The following is a 12,357-nucleotide window of genomic DNA, read 5'->3' as shown; positions in this document are numbered from 1 at the left end:
CTTTGATGTTTTTAACCTTGTATATGATCAATCTTTGCCCAACTCAAGGCTCACCAAGATTTCCTCCTATGTTTTCTTCTAGAAGTTTTATCGTTTTGTCCTACACATTAGCAACATCCATTTAGATCTGTTTTTTTTTTTAAGATTTTATTTATTTATTTGACAGAGAGAAATTACAAGTACACTGAGAGGCAGGCAGAGAGAGAGAGAGAGAGAGAGAAGGAAGCAGGCTCCCTGCTGAGCAGAGAGCCCGATGTGGGACTCGATCCCAGGACCCTGAGATCATGACCTGAGCCCAAGGCAGCGGCTTAACCCACTGAGCCACCCAGGTGCCCAAGATCTGTTTGTTTTTTTTTTTTTTTAAAGATTTCATTTACTTATTTGACAGAGAGAGAGAGAGATCACAAGTAGGCAGAGAGGCAGGCACAGAAAGAGGGGAAGCAGGCTCCCCGCTGAGCAGAGAGCCTGATGCAGGACTCCATCCCAGGACCCTGAGATCATGACCTGAGCCGAAAGCAGAGGCCAAAACCCACTGAGTCACCCAGGTGCCCCTAGATCTGATTTTTGTATATGGCATGAAATATGGCTCGAATTTCACATTCTTAGGTGCAGAATAGCATCTCCTATGTGGAGGCTAAAACTTAGTTTCCAAATTCCCCCTACGGCTGAGTTTTTTTTGCAGTTTCGGTATCTACATTTTACTTCCCGAACTGCTAATTTGTTTTCACATTTCCTTCTTTCTGATCTTATATCCTTTTGTGGCTTCGCAAGTTTTTGTTCTTTTAAAATAGAAGCCATCCCTTCATTTATCACTTTAAACATCTTTTCTGTGTTTTCCCATACAATGAATTTCACCTGGGGTGAGCGAATGTTGATTTTGCAGGCTACATTTTCAGAAATGCAAGATTTCTTTATATGCTTCAGCACTGTGGTTTGGGTTTCAGATTTAAAGGGAAGAAGTCATTCATGATCTTTTTCCTCCCTCACCCTCTTTGCTTAGCGCCCTCCTATCCCCTCCACCTACGCCATGTTGCCATCAGTCTTCCACACCCCCCTTCCCTTTGGGGGGTCCTCATTCAGGGATCCTCTGCATTTCTGAGGCTTCTCTTTTGAGCAGGTATCAGAAATAGTGCAGAGCCAGGCTCCAGCCTGACGACTTGTTCCAGACTCCCAGGACCGAAATCCCTAAAAACTATGACCCAATGTAGAGGTTGGCAATAATCTTTTTCAGTGCCTTTTAATGAACTGAGAAGCCTTCTACGGCCCATGGCATTAACCAACGAGCCTAATTTTAGTCTCCTATACCATCTGGAGCACTTCCAGCCACTATATCCCAAGGCTTCAAGAACTCTTTATCCACTGGAGTTGAAGGTGTTGCTGTTCTGGTCTCTTCCAGACCAAGTCCCACTCCCATGTTTTAGCCACAACTGCAGCTTTACAGGTTTGTCCCATCTCTGGCCCATGGAGACCTTTATCTTGTTTTGGGTCCAGCTGGATCTCTTTGCTTTCCTATTTCCCTATGTTCTCTAGTCACTGACATGTGTTCGGGGTGGAGTGGGTGCACCAAAGCACCAACCCCATGTATCACCACGGCCGGAACTGTGGACATCCCTTTGCTACTTCAATTGCGCTCATGAGAGAAACCCCGATGTTGCGAAGTTAAGCAAGGGAAAGGCATGCCGGCCAGGCTGATTAAGGGTCCCCCAAAGATGCTCCCATCCTAATCCCAGGAGTTTTTAAACTATGTCGCTTTACATGGATAAAAGAGATGTTGCGGATGTGATTAAGGCAAGGACCTTCAGAGAGGGGGATATTATACTGGATGATGTGGGGGATCCCAGAGTAATCAGAAGGGTCCTTACAAGAGAGAACCAGAGAGAACTGTGCCAGAGAAAGAGATCTGAGGAGAGAAGCAAAGGTCAGAGTGATGTGATAAAGAAACCAGGAGCTGAGGAATGCAGTGGCCTCTAAAAGCCAGAAAAGGCAAGGGATAGATTCTGCCCTAGAGCCTCCGGAAAGGGACAACACGGCTGAAACCTTGACTTTAACCCCAGTGAGACTGATCTTGGATTCCTGACATCTGGAGGAAGGTCAGATACTAAATCTATTTTGGTTTAAGTCACCCAGTCTGCGATATTTGTTATAGCGGCAGTAAGAAACTAGTATTAGCCTTGAGAACCAATCCCTGTGCCATGTAAAGGCAACAAATTCCCTCCCACATGCATATTCATGAACTGCAGCTGTATTTCAGGCAATCATACATCTGAGGAGCTGGAAGACGTCAGGTCCTAAGAGATGTACACATCTGGTACATGATAATGGAAGAGGAAAAATGTCCTGGGAGGATTCCAGGTGGACACTCAGTGCTCTTCCAAGTTGTACAATTTGTACGTGGGGAAAAGTCGCTGTTCAACACATATGAGTCACTTCTTGGCCAGGGAATGGATTCATATTAATTTCTTAATTCACCGTAACAGCTTCCAGAGCTATCTGACTTAACTTTTCTGATCACCACCACAATTTACACGCATAAATATTTTTCAACTTACATAGACAAAGGACTCTAAAACATTATGCAGGATTGAAAGTACCTTTTAAAAGTGGTAGAAAACAGAGAACAGCACATATATTAGCAATTAGAACCTCTGTGTACCAATTAATTGTTGTTAATTTAATTGTACATATTTCATTAAAGCATGGTTATGAGCAGTAATAATAGAACTTTATGAATTTATTGGATCGTGAATGAATGTTTCTATTTTTAAAATATTTACAAAATTACCTCTTGAGGGTGGCAGAGAAATGAGTAAAATAAAATGGATCTCAAGTATTTCAATAAAAACCATAAGAATTTAAAAGATACAAACATTACAAAAGAATTTCTATTACTATACCCACAAAGGGATATATGATATAGTGAAACTATAGTAGTTTTGCCACCATGAAATTATACTTGTCTGAATTCGCTCCCGGGCACGAGAAAACACTGCAATTTCTATATAAAGTCTGATTCACTGAAACGTTTATTTAATACTGTGTTAATTGCTAGGATATAGCGATAAATATGAAATGAACTCCTCCGCTGTGGAACCCCCCTTCTCATAGAGAAGAGAGATGAAAACAGTGGCTATAAGAGACCAGAGCTCCAAGCTACCCCTGGAGTTCACTAATGGAGGAGAGGTAATGTAATGTAACTTTCTCCTTACAGATGTGCACAGGAGACTGTGATGATACAAAGAAAGGGGTGGAGAAAAACAATGGCCACCCAGGGGCCTTTGAGCTCTGTCTTAAAGACTTAAGAGGAAACTGTGGAAAATCTAGAAAAGGGAGGGTATTCGATGTTTCCTAAGCTACTGAAGTGCATGGGAGTATGGTGTTTTCTCCGGGTAGAGAATATGAAATTTCTACCCTAGAAATCATACCTTCCCTTCTTTGATCTTGGTTCCAATAATCTGTCGTCTCTGCTGAATGATCTCAATGAGAAGATCACACTCCTCCATCAATTTGGCTTCTTGACGTGATGCATTGACCTACAGGATAGACAGAATAGTAAGCATTTATCTGGCGTTCGATTTTCAGTTACATGCTCTTTAATAAAGACTGCTATGTTTCTGGTAATCACTAAAAAAGATATTTTAAACGTTAACTCTTCTTCCAATTATACAGAGATGGAAAATACAGGACTTACATGTCCACTCCCTATCTCGCATCCCTGGAGAATATTATTATCCAATGGTAGCGGTCTTTTCTACAAAGCCAGACTCGGCTTCAGAATCTTCCTTAACCCAAAATGTATGCAGCTATGACCAATTAGTTGGAAATAGACGCTTGAAATATATTTGTGATTCCTGCTTTTATATCTTGAGAGAAAGTGTAATTTTGGCCAATTAAACAAAAAAGTAAGTTTATAAAAACAATATTATTCCTTTATGGAGAATAGATTACTATTGACATCCATTGAACAAATTTTCCAGAAGCAAAGTAGCAAGATTATATCACATTTACTTAACTTTTCTTTTAAATACGGACATCGACTTTGCATTTCATCACCAAGAAAACATCAAAAAAGAAAAAGGATGGTTGACTATTTTATTAATCTTAGGACAGATTTTCCTTCTGGTATACTTCCAGAAGACTGAGATTCTACAATGAACACATGCCATTCTCTAGGAAAGGTAGATGATTATAGAATGGCTTGTATTTGAAGTTTTTAAGACTCATTATATGCAAGGGAGGATGACAATTAGCTCATTCTTGGCAACAGGGCTTGGGAAATACTCTGCACATGCTATTTCCTCCACCTCATGATAATTCTGAAATGCTTATTCGCAAACAGAGACCCAGAAATCACAGCTGTGGGAAATGAAGAGAGCCTGCAGGAGTTTTATGATTTTAACACAGCACAGAAGTTGCAGTGTTACAGAGAATGACAATAGCATCATTGATGACTCTAGCATATCTCAGGGAGGAGACACAACCCAGTCATGAAGCCCTTTTGATTTGGGATACTTTATTTAACTGCAGTAATTCCATTCTCTCGGAATGAGATAGACTGGAAGTAGGGTCAGAAGTTCAGGATAAAAATCCACGGATGGCTGTTCAGAGAAAGCATGTCCTGTGTCCAGAGGCCAAGATTCCTTGAGTTTTATTCCTGATCCTTGCAAGACACAGCAGAGAGAGTACTCAAGACATCTTCTTTTTGAGAAGATAATGGTCAGTGGCCATCTGCGGCAAACCCCAAGATCAGGTCCTATGTTGGATTAGCACACAGACTTGCTGGCTAAATGTTTAATGAACAAAATTACGAGACACATTTTGATGGACAAGTACAGAACATGGAACTCAGGCTAGTATCTCAAGGAAGTTCATCACTGGGCTCAATTTCTCTTACCATTACTTTTCTGTTGTCATTTCTAGTCCCCTTTGAGGATTCCCAAATAAACTTTGCTACCCATGGAAATATTTACTCAAAATGCCATTACTCTCCAGAAAATTCTTCTCTTTCCCCTTGACCTCAAACTGAATTTAATAACTGACTACAACTGAGCTGTGAAAAGGATGGAATCATATAGAAACCAGGGCACATTACGATGGAGAAAGTGAAATTTCTGGAAAGCAGCACCTAACACTTAAAAAGTATGTTCCAGAATGAGCCCTAAGAGCAAAACTACTCAAGCATACAATCAAGGTAAATCTAATGGGATGCAAGCTCCCTAAGGGCAGGGATCTTTGGCTGTTGAATGAAATAAGGCATCTCTCCCAAATCTTTTCATTTTCTTGGTGATGCCCTTTGGTGTTTTTTCGAAGTTTAAGTAATCTCTACACCCCCATGTGGGGCTTGAACTCATGACCCCAAGATTAATAAAAGTTTTTAATTTACCTACGTTTCTATTGTCATTTGTGCTTTTGATGTCATATCTAAGCAATCTAATCCAAGGTCATGGAGATGTACACCTCCACGTTCCTCTAGAAGTTTTATCTCTTACCTTTAGGTTTATAAGCCACTTTGAGTTAAGTTTTATGTATGATGCAAAGTAGCGTCCAACTGTATCTTTTGACTAATGGATAGCCCGTTGTCTAAGCACCATGTATGGAAGAGACAACTGGAAGACAACTCAAGTGTCTTAGCATTTTTGTCGAAAATCAACCGCGCGAATCACGAAGTCCTCAGGTTTTGATGTTGTTGCTAACATATTCTGTGCTGAATGCTATTCTGGCTTTGAGTAAACCTGATCCAACCCCACTGGTAGCTCTGGAGCGGGTGCCCTGAAATGTGGCGTGGAGTACTAGCTCTACGCACTTGCAGGAGGACGATATTGGGAAAGTCAAGGAAAACATCCATTTCTAAGTTCTCCTATTTTGTAAAATGAGGTGAGTAATACCTGCTGTCTTGGCCACGTGGGATTATTGTAGTAAATATGCGAAATAATATGTGAGGAAACAAGTAACACTGTGAAGTCATAGATCTGAGGCGGTAGTGTCCATACTGCGAAGTCGTTTTGCTCATAGACTACAATTTAATTTGGGATCCATTTCACTCTGAAGATCATTGGGATATGGGTTACTCTATGATGGGAAAAGTGGTCCAGTTGCCATCATCACATGGGGTTCCATTTAATCCCAATTCTGATCATTTGATATTTATGATGGATAGATTTGTTTTACAAAAAAAAAAAAAAAAGAGACCGAAATCTACTTTGTTGAGCCAAATATGTTTTGAGAAAGCTGATACAACAACCACCACGGCCCCAAAATATAAATTCCCAGAAATTTGGAAACACGATCTATTCATTTTCAGCCAAGTATTTTCCTTAGATCTTTCAAAAAGCACAGAATTGACTTTCCTTTGAAACTAGGAAAGTTGAATCTCTTCTTATACTTTGATGACGCTTCCAAATTTTTGTAACCCTAGCATTCTTATATTCCAAAAGGTACAATAAAATAAGTTGAATGCTATCCTATATTTCTAAAATTCTTCCACTACAAAGAAATTTTCCACAGTTTTGCTGTTTTATATGTCACTTAAAAGAAGTTAATGATTTGATTGGACTTCACTTCTTCTAAGGGCTATTAATCCAAATACGGCACAGTTTATTGGTTGCTAGCAGTGCGCTCAGGTGTTTCTAGTTCCCAAGTTTGGTTTGGAACCCGGCAGCTCCTGGTTATGATTTCAGCTTTCAATTTCAGATTCACATCTTTTGATTCAGAATCACTAAGGCCAATGGAAGTGCTTTGAGTAGAAAGCCAATCTAAGCATGAAAGAAACAGCCCCCACACCTGCTTTCATGGACCTCTACTGCCACCTTCTTCATCCCTACCTTAAAGACAAGAGTGGGATGGGGCTAATTAGGAATGATGGCCAGTGGTAGGTGACTACTGGACCCCACCTCTGGACTGCATTGGAAATAGGGCACATATTCTCCAGTGCCCTTGATATTACAGGACAAAACAGAGCTTCAAATGAGGCCTCTTCCCATTCCAGGCTTCTCACCACCAGCTTTTTTTCTCATCTCAATTATACTCATGTGTAAATGTCATCTCGGTCCCTCAGGAGAAGAAGCTCAGTTACCTTGACCTCATCTCTCTTCTGGCCTCGCCCATGTGCTCGGCACGCGACCTCTCTACGTCTGCAGCTGCGACTTCTCTTCTCATTCTGAAACACATCATTCCCCCCATCACTGTTTCTAGTCCTTAGTACTAACTTCGCCTCTTTGCAAAATGCTCTAAAGTAATTCTTCTAAAGTTAGACCCAAACTCAATTCTGGCAGATTTTTTTTTCTTCTTTGAAACCAGGCCCTGATGCCTTATCTGAGACTACAAGCAACACAGCCAGTGTCATGCAAGCTCGAGGCTACTTGTATAAAACACTTGCGGCCTTCACTGTGAAAGACCCACATACAACTACTGATTCATTCATCGGTCTATTCATTTATTCATTCGAATAATAGCAACTGGGTTCCCAGGGTGTCTCAGACAGCATTCCAAGCGCTGGGCAGGCAGGGCGTCCAAGATAGACAAAGTTCCCATTATCACAGAGTTTACATATAAGCAGAGGGGAACAGGCTGAACAAGTCAAGAAACAAATAAAAATTTTGGATCATGACAAGTGCCTACAGGAAATTAAACAGGGTAATGTGACTGATCACGGCTGAGAGTAGGCTCCATTTTACAGGCTGTACAAGAATTCTCTGATAAGTCTCTGCAGGGGTGAAAAGGAACCAGCCAAAAGACATAGAAAAGGTATTTGCTGGCACTCCCAGCTCTGCTTTTAAGGGGAACCCCCACACAAATTCTACAGTCTAGCTTCATTATTTGTAGATTCTGTATGTGCGATTTATGTGCTCACTCCAACTGAAGGATTAATCTGTAACCCCAAATCAATACTTGCGGCCTCTTTGTGTTCGTTTCAGACATGCTCAGAGCACGAGAAACACATGAGTCACCCTCCTAGCACCCAGCTGAGGTTGAATAAGGACACACTCAGCCTTCCTGCTTCAGCTCTTCTATAATCTAAAGATGGCGACAACAGGGACAGTGGTGTAAGAAGCTTTGACTCTGGGGCCAGGTGGATGGATTTTGAGTCCCAATTCTGGCACCTGTGAGTGGGTCAGCCTCAGGCAAGTCACTTAGCACTCTGGAACCTCCGTTTCTCTTTCCCAAAACAAAGACAATAGAATCTACCAGGATGACTTACTCTCGAGATTTAAGATTATATAATCTAGGTGAGGAGTGTGTGTGTGTGTGTGTGTGTGTGTGTGCGCGCGCGCGCGCGTGTGCACATGTGGCTCTTTCCCTAAAGACCAATGGTTCGGTATTGGTCAATTCAGTGTTCCTAGTAACTTTCTAGACCCTAACTACCACAAATGATGAGAATCGATGGATTTACCTACTATCTAGTGTGCCCATAATGGTCCCAAGTACTTGGGGAGCAGGAAAGGTAGAGTGAGAAGGGAAATTATGTAAGACACAGAAGAACAGCCTGGCTTGGAGAGTGGGTACCCCACTCTCTCCTGCTCCTACGGTAGTTTCGACTCTTCTCATTGACCGACTATGACTAGCTCATCCTTTACAGCCTAATGATGAAAGAGAAATGAGAAAGTCAAACAATGATGCGAGCGTAGAAGGCCAACCCTCCTGTCTCCACCTCCTAGCCCTGAGATCTCATTCAGCACTCACGTCAGACACCAACAGTCAGAGGCGGTCCCGTGGGAGTCGCCCCGGGGTGCAAGGTTTATCTGCTTTCCGAGGTACTCATTCCCCAGTGTTGTTAATGATAACATAAACGGGTTAGCTATTTTCTCCAGAGCACTTGGTTAGCCATGCCCAGTAAAAAGCCCCCCGTTAAGTTTTATGGTATAATAGTGTTACGGCATTTCACAGAAGGGGTGGGGTGAGGCGGACAATTTCTTATTTTGTTCTTGTCATATACGTATAAACATTAAAAGGATTTAATTACATGCACACTAAAAATTGGACTACGTGTCTGCAAAATGTTCTTTAGCAGTCTGTAAACAGTTTCTAAGTATTTCTAAAAACTTGCTCTTTTAATTTGACTTGTATTCGACTGCAAAATGAGATGTTCGGTGCAGAGTATAAACGCCATTAGATTTCAGCCACATGTGGCCTTAACATCTTTAGAAATACTTTATGAAACCCTTAGAAGGTGACATCGATGGGGAAACAGTATGTGGCCACGCCACATGGGTGACTGGACTAATACGCATTTTAGAAATCCTCATTTTCCCACTTTGAAATGCTTTGTTGAAATGGGCTAGCCATCTCGAGATTTTGAGACCAGAACCTTTCAGTGCCCCTCGTGAGAGGGATGTACTGACTCGGCAGATCACCTTCTATTCACACACAGATGCGAACAGCGGACTAAGCTTTGGAGAGGATGAGGCTGATGTGTCGGAAAAAGGAAATTTCATTTCAGGGTGTGGAGGAAGGAGGGGTGGTGGCATCACACATCCCAGAGGCCACCATTCACGTTGAGAATGTAAATGTTGGGAATGAGAATGTTGCCCCACACCTCCCTACACCCCCACCCCGCCCCACCCCGGCCTGCACAGCCCAGGAGACTGCCCCACCACACAGGCCCACCATCAGTGCACTCCTGAAACTGTTCCATCCAACTGCGACCCCCTTGGTCGAAGATTCTAAACCTTGCTATCCTTAAAATCACTATGGTTGAGATTGGGGCTTTAAGAGACAAAGGTCTACTTTACAAATTTGCCTAGAATGGGTTCTCATGGCAAAAGCAAAGCTGTACCGTGATTCAAATTAAGGTGACCATGAGAAAGGTTAAAATTCTTTTCTATTGTTTTAAAGATTTTGTTTATTTATTTGACAGAGAGAGAGCACAAGTAGGCAGAGCAGCAGGCAGAGAGAGAGGGAGAAGCAGGCTCCCCACTGAGCAGGGAGCCCGATGTGAGGTTCGATCCCAGGGCCCTGGGATCATGGCCTGAGCCGAAGGCAGCTGCTCAACCGAATGAGCCACCCAGGTGCCCCCAAACCCTTTTCTATTTTATGTTATGTTGATGTTGTTATTGGTTAAACTCAACGGCGCTTTTTTCTGTTACTAAGAATATGTCATTTTGAGTCTGCACCCAGATTTCAAGGGGTTAGTGTTATTATTATGTCTTACTAACACCATTATTTCATACTGTTATATGCTATAACATCTATAACAAACCCAACTCGCTCCAAAAGAAAAACACCGGAGGAGTTCATTCCCTTCTGCCTGGGGCTGGAGCAACGGAAACACAACAGAGCCACAGATAAGCTGATAATTTGGCCAGGAAGAAGAGGGTCCAGGGAAAGCCTGTATGCAGGTGGGCTCGGTGCCCGGCCATGCGCTGCTGTCCAGGTGTGAAGAGAAATACGAGGATCTGAGGGTGCTTTGGGTTTTATTGCCAAAGGCAGCTGTGATGAACATTCCAGACCCTGGGGCAGAAGTTAGACAGAGCTGCCAGAAGGAACAATGAAAGAGCCTCTAACACTTGAGTTTGTATATAAAACTGAGCCAAAGAGAATTGAGTAAGAGCAGACTGTATTACTGTAATTCATCTAATATGTTTATATGTAATCTTCACCCTAAAACTCTCTCACACCAAAGTCAAATATTTGTAGACCTCGCTCAAGTGGTTGACGGAGGGAAGAGTGGCCAAGCTCCCAGGGTCCCTGTCTCTGGGGGAGAAATGGGAGTACAAGACAATATTTTATATGTTCATTTACAGTTGAACACTTTTTTAAAGATTTTATTTATTTATTTGACAGACAGAGATCACAAGTAGGCAGAGAGGCACGCAGAGAGAGGAAGGGAAGCAGGCTCCCTGCTGAGCAGAGAGCCCGATGCGGGGCTTGATCCCAGGACCCCGGGATCATGACCTGAGCTGAAGGCAGAGGCTTTAACCCACTGAGCCACCCAGGTGCCCCTGAAGTTGAACACTTTCAACTGAAGCTTTTGAAAGCCAAAGAGATAGGTTTTTCAGAAAAATAAAAAATGGAATCCTTGTATAAAATGCTTTTGGTGAGAAGGGGAAGTAGTGACAGTATGGACAGACGTTTCTCAGAGTCCTGCCTTTGCCACAGAGTGACAAGGGGGAAAACGCTTTGGCCCAGAGGAGGCTAGGTCTGCATGCTGAGGAACTCTCCATACGGAATTCTGCTATATTTTTGTTATGGGATCGGAAAATAGCTCCCAGGAACCTCACAATAAATCCTCTTTTCTTGAGGTTTCTAAGATTATGAAGTTTAAATGTTGGCTAAGGAAGTGCGACGCCATTCAAAATGGCAGCCCACTGTGGTAAGCTGGCAATACAGAAGCCTTCTCATAAATGAAACACAACTGTGATGATACAATAAAACCGGCCAGCAAGAGCACCACTGTTAACGCCTAAAACTCTGAAGCTTCACACAAGGAATGTCTCCCCAAGAGAAGCACACACAACACGCCCACCGAAGACCCTGCTGATGTTGTCGTTAATTTTTCGGTAAAGCGAAATTGTCAGACAAGGTGAAATGATTTGGAGTGAACAAGGGCTAAAGGAGGCGGGAGTTCAGAACTCAAGGTCCTGAGGAAGTCCTCCTGGGGCTGAAGGCCGGGTCCTCCTTACCTCCTAGCCATGTGTTCGTGGGTATTTGCTGAAACTCTCCACCTCTCAAGTTCGTCTTACTTGGTAGACCAGGTGCTCTCCCAAAGGGCCCTGGCAACATGCTGGAGACATTCTCCATTGTTAGAAGCAGGATGTGGGTCAGAGATGCACAAGTAGGTGGAGGCCAGACATGCCACCCAACAAACATCCAGCAATGCTCGGAACAGTCCCTGCCACACCAGGGAAACCCTGGGGTAACTTGGGGTGAGAGCTAAATGAATTTGTACACGAGAAACCACTGCAAAATATCTGGCACACAGTTATAACTCAATAAGTGATAACTATTACTATTGTTCAGAAAGTCTTTTTATCTGGAATGTCCACACAGAGTCAAAGCTACAAGTTCTAGGACCGGTCAGCCCGGGCTGAATACCTGCAGGACTTAATAGCATGAATTGAAATTTTTTTACATCTACATCTGTCACCAAAACAATGGCTTGGGAAGCCATAACATGAGAACTAACTCCAGAATTTTGGGTTATTTTCAGATCCCAAAGGCATTCTCTAAAGGCTCCTCCCTGATTCAGTGGGATTGGGAGGGCGGGGACAGAGACGAATCTTCCCAGATGTAAAGCAGGAGTTGGGAGACTTTGCTGTAAAGGGCTAGACCGTAACCATTTCAGCTCTGTGGACCACATGGTCTCTGTTGTAGCTACTCAGCCCGGCTGTTGTGGTAGGAGAGCCGCCTCCGACAAGAAGGAAT

At 42.9% G+C, this 12,357-nt stretch overlaps 1 protein-coding gene across 4 annotated transcripts in view; it reads right to left on the bottom strand.

The window, feature by feature from the left end:
• MID1 (midline 1) overlaps positions 1-12,357 on the bottom strand; it is a 338,502-nt gene that overhangs the window by 40,068 nt on the left and 286,077 nt on the right. For all 4 annotated transcript variants that reach the window (XM_082717123.1, XM_082717125.1, XM_082717122.1 and 1 more), the window contains exon 4: positions 3,423-3,530. In XM_082717123.1, the coding sequence (XP_082573249.1) occupies positions 3,423-3,530 (108 nt within the window). The remainder of the gene's footprint in view (positions 1-3,422; positions 3,531-12,357) is intronic.

Source organism: Mustela nivalis, assembly GCF_964662115.1.
Source record: "Mustela nivalis genome assembly, chromosome: X".
NCBI classification, from domain to species: Eukaryota; Metazoa; Chordata; class Mammalia; order Carnivora; family Mustelidae; genus Mustela; species Mustela nivalis.
The sequence above is the reverse complement of the archived record's forward strand: the minus strand, read 5'-3'. Positions and strand labels throughout refer to the sequence as shown.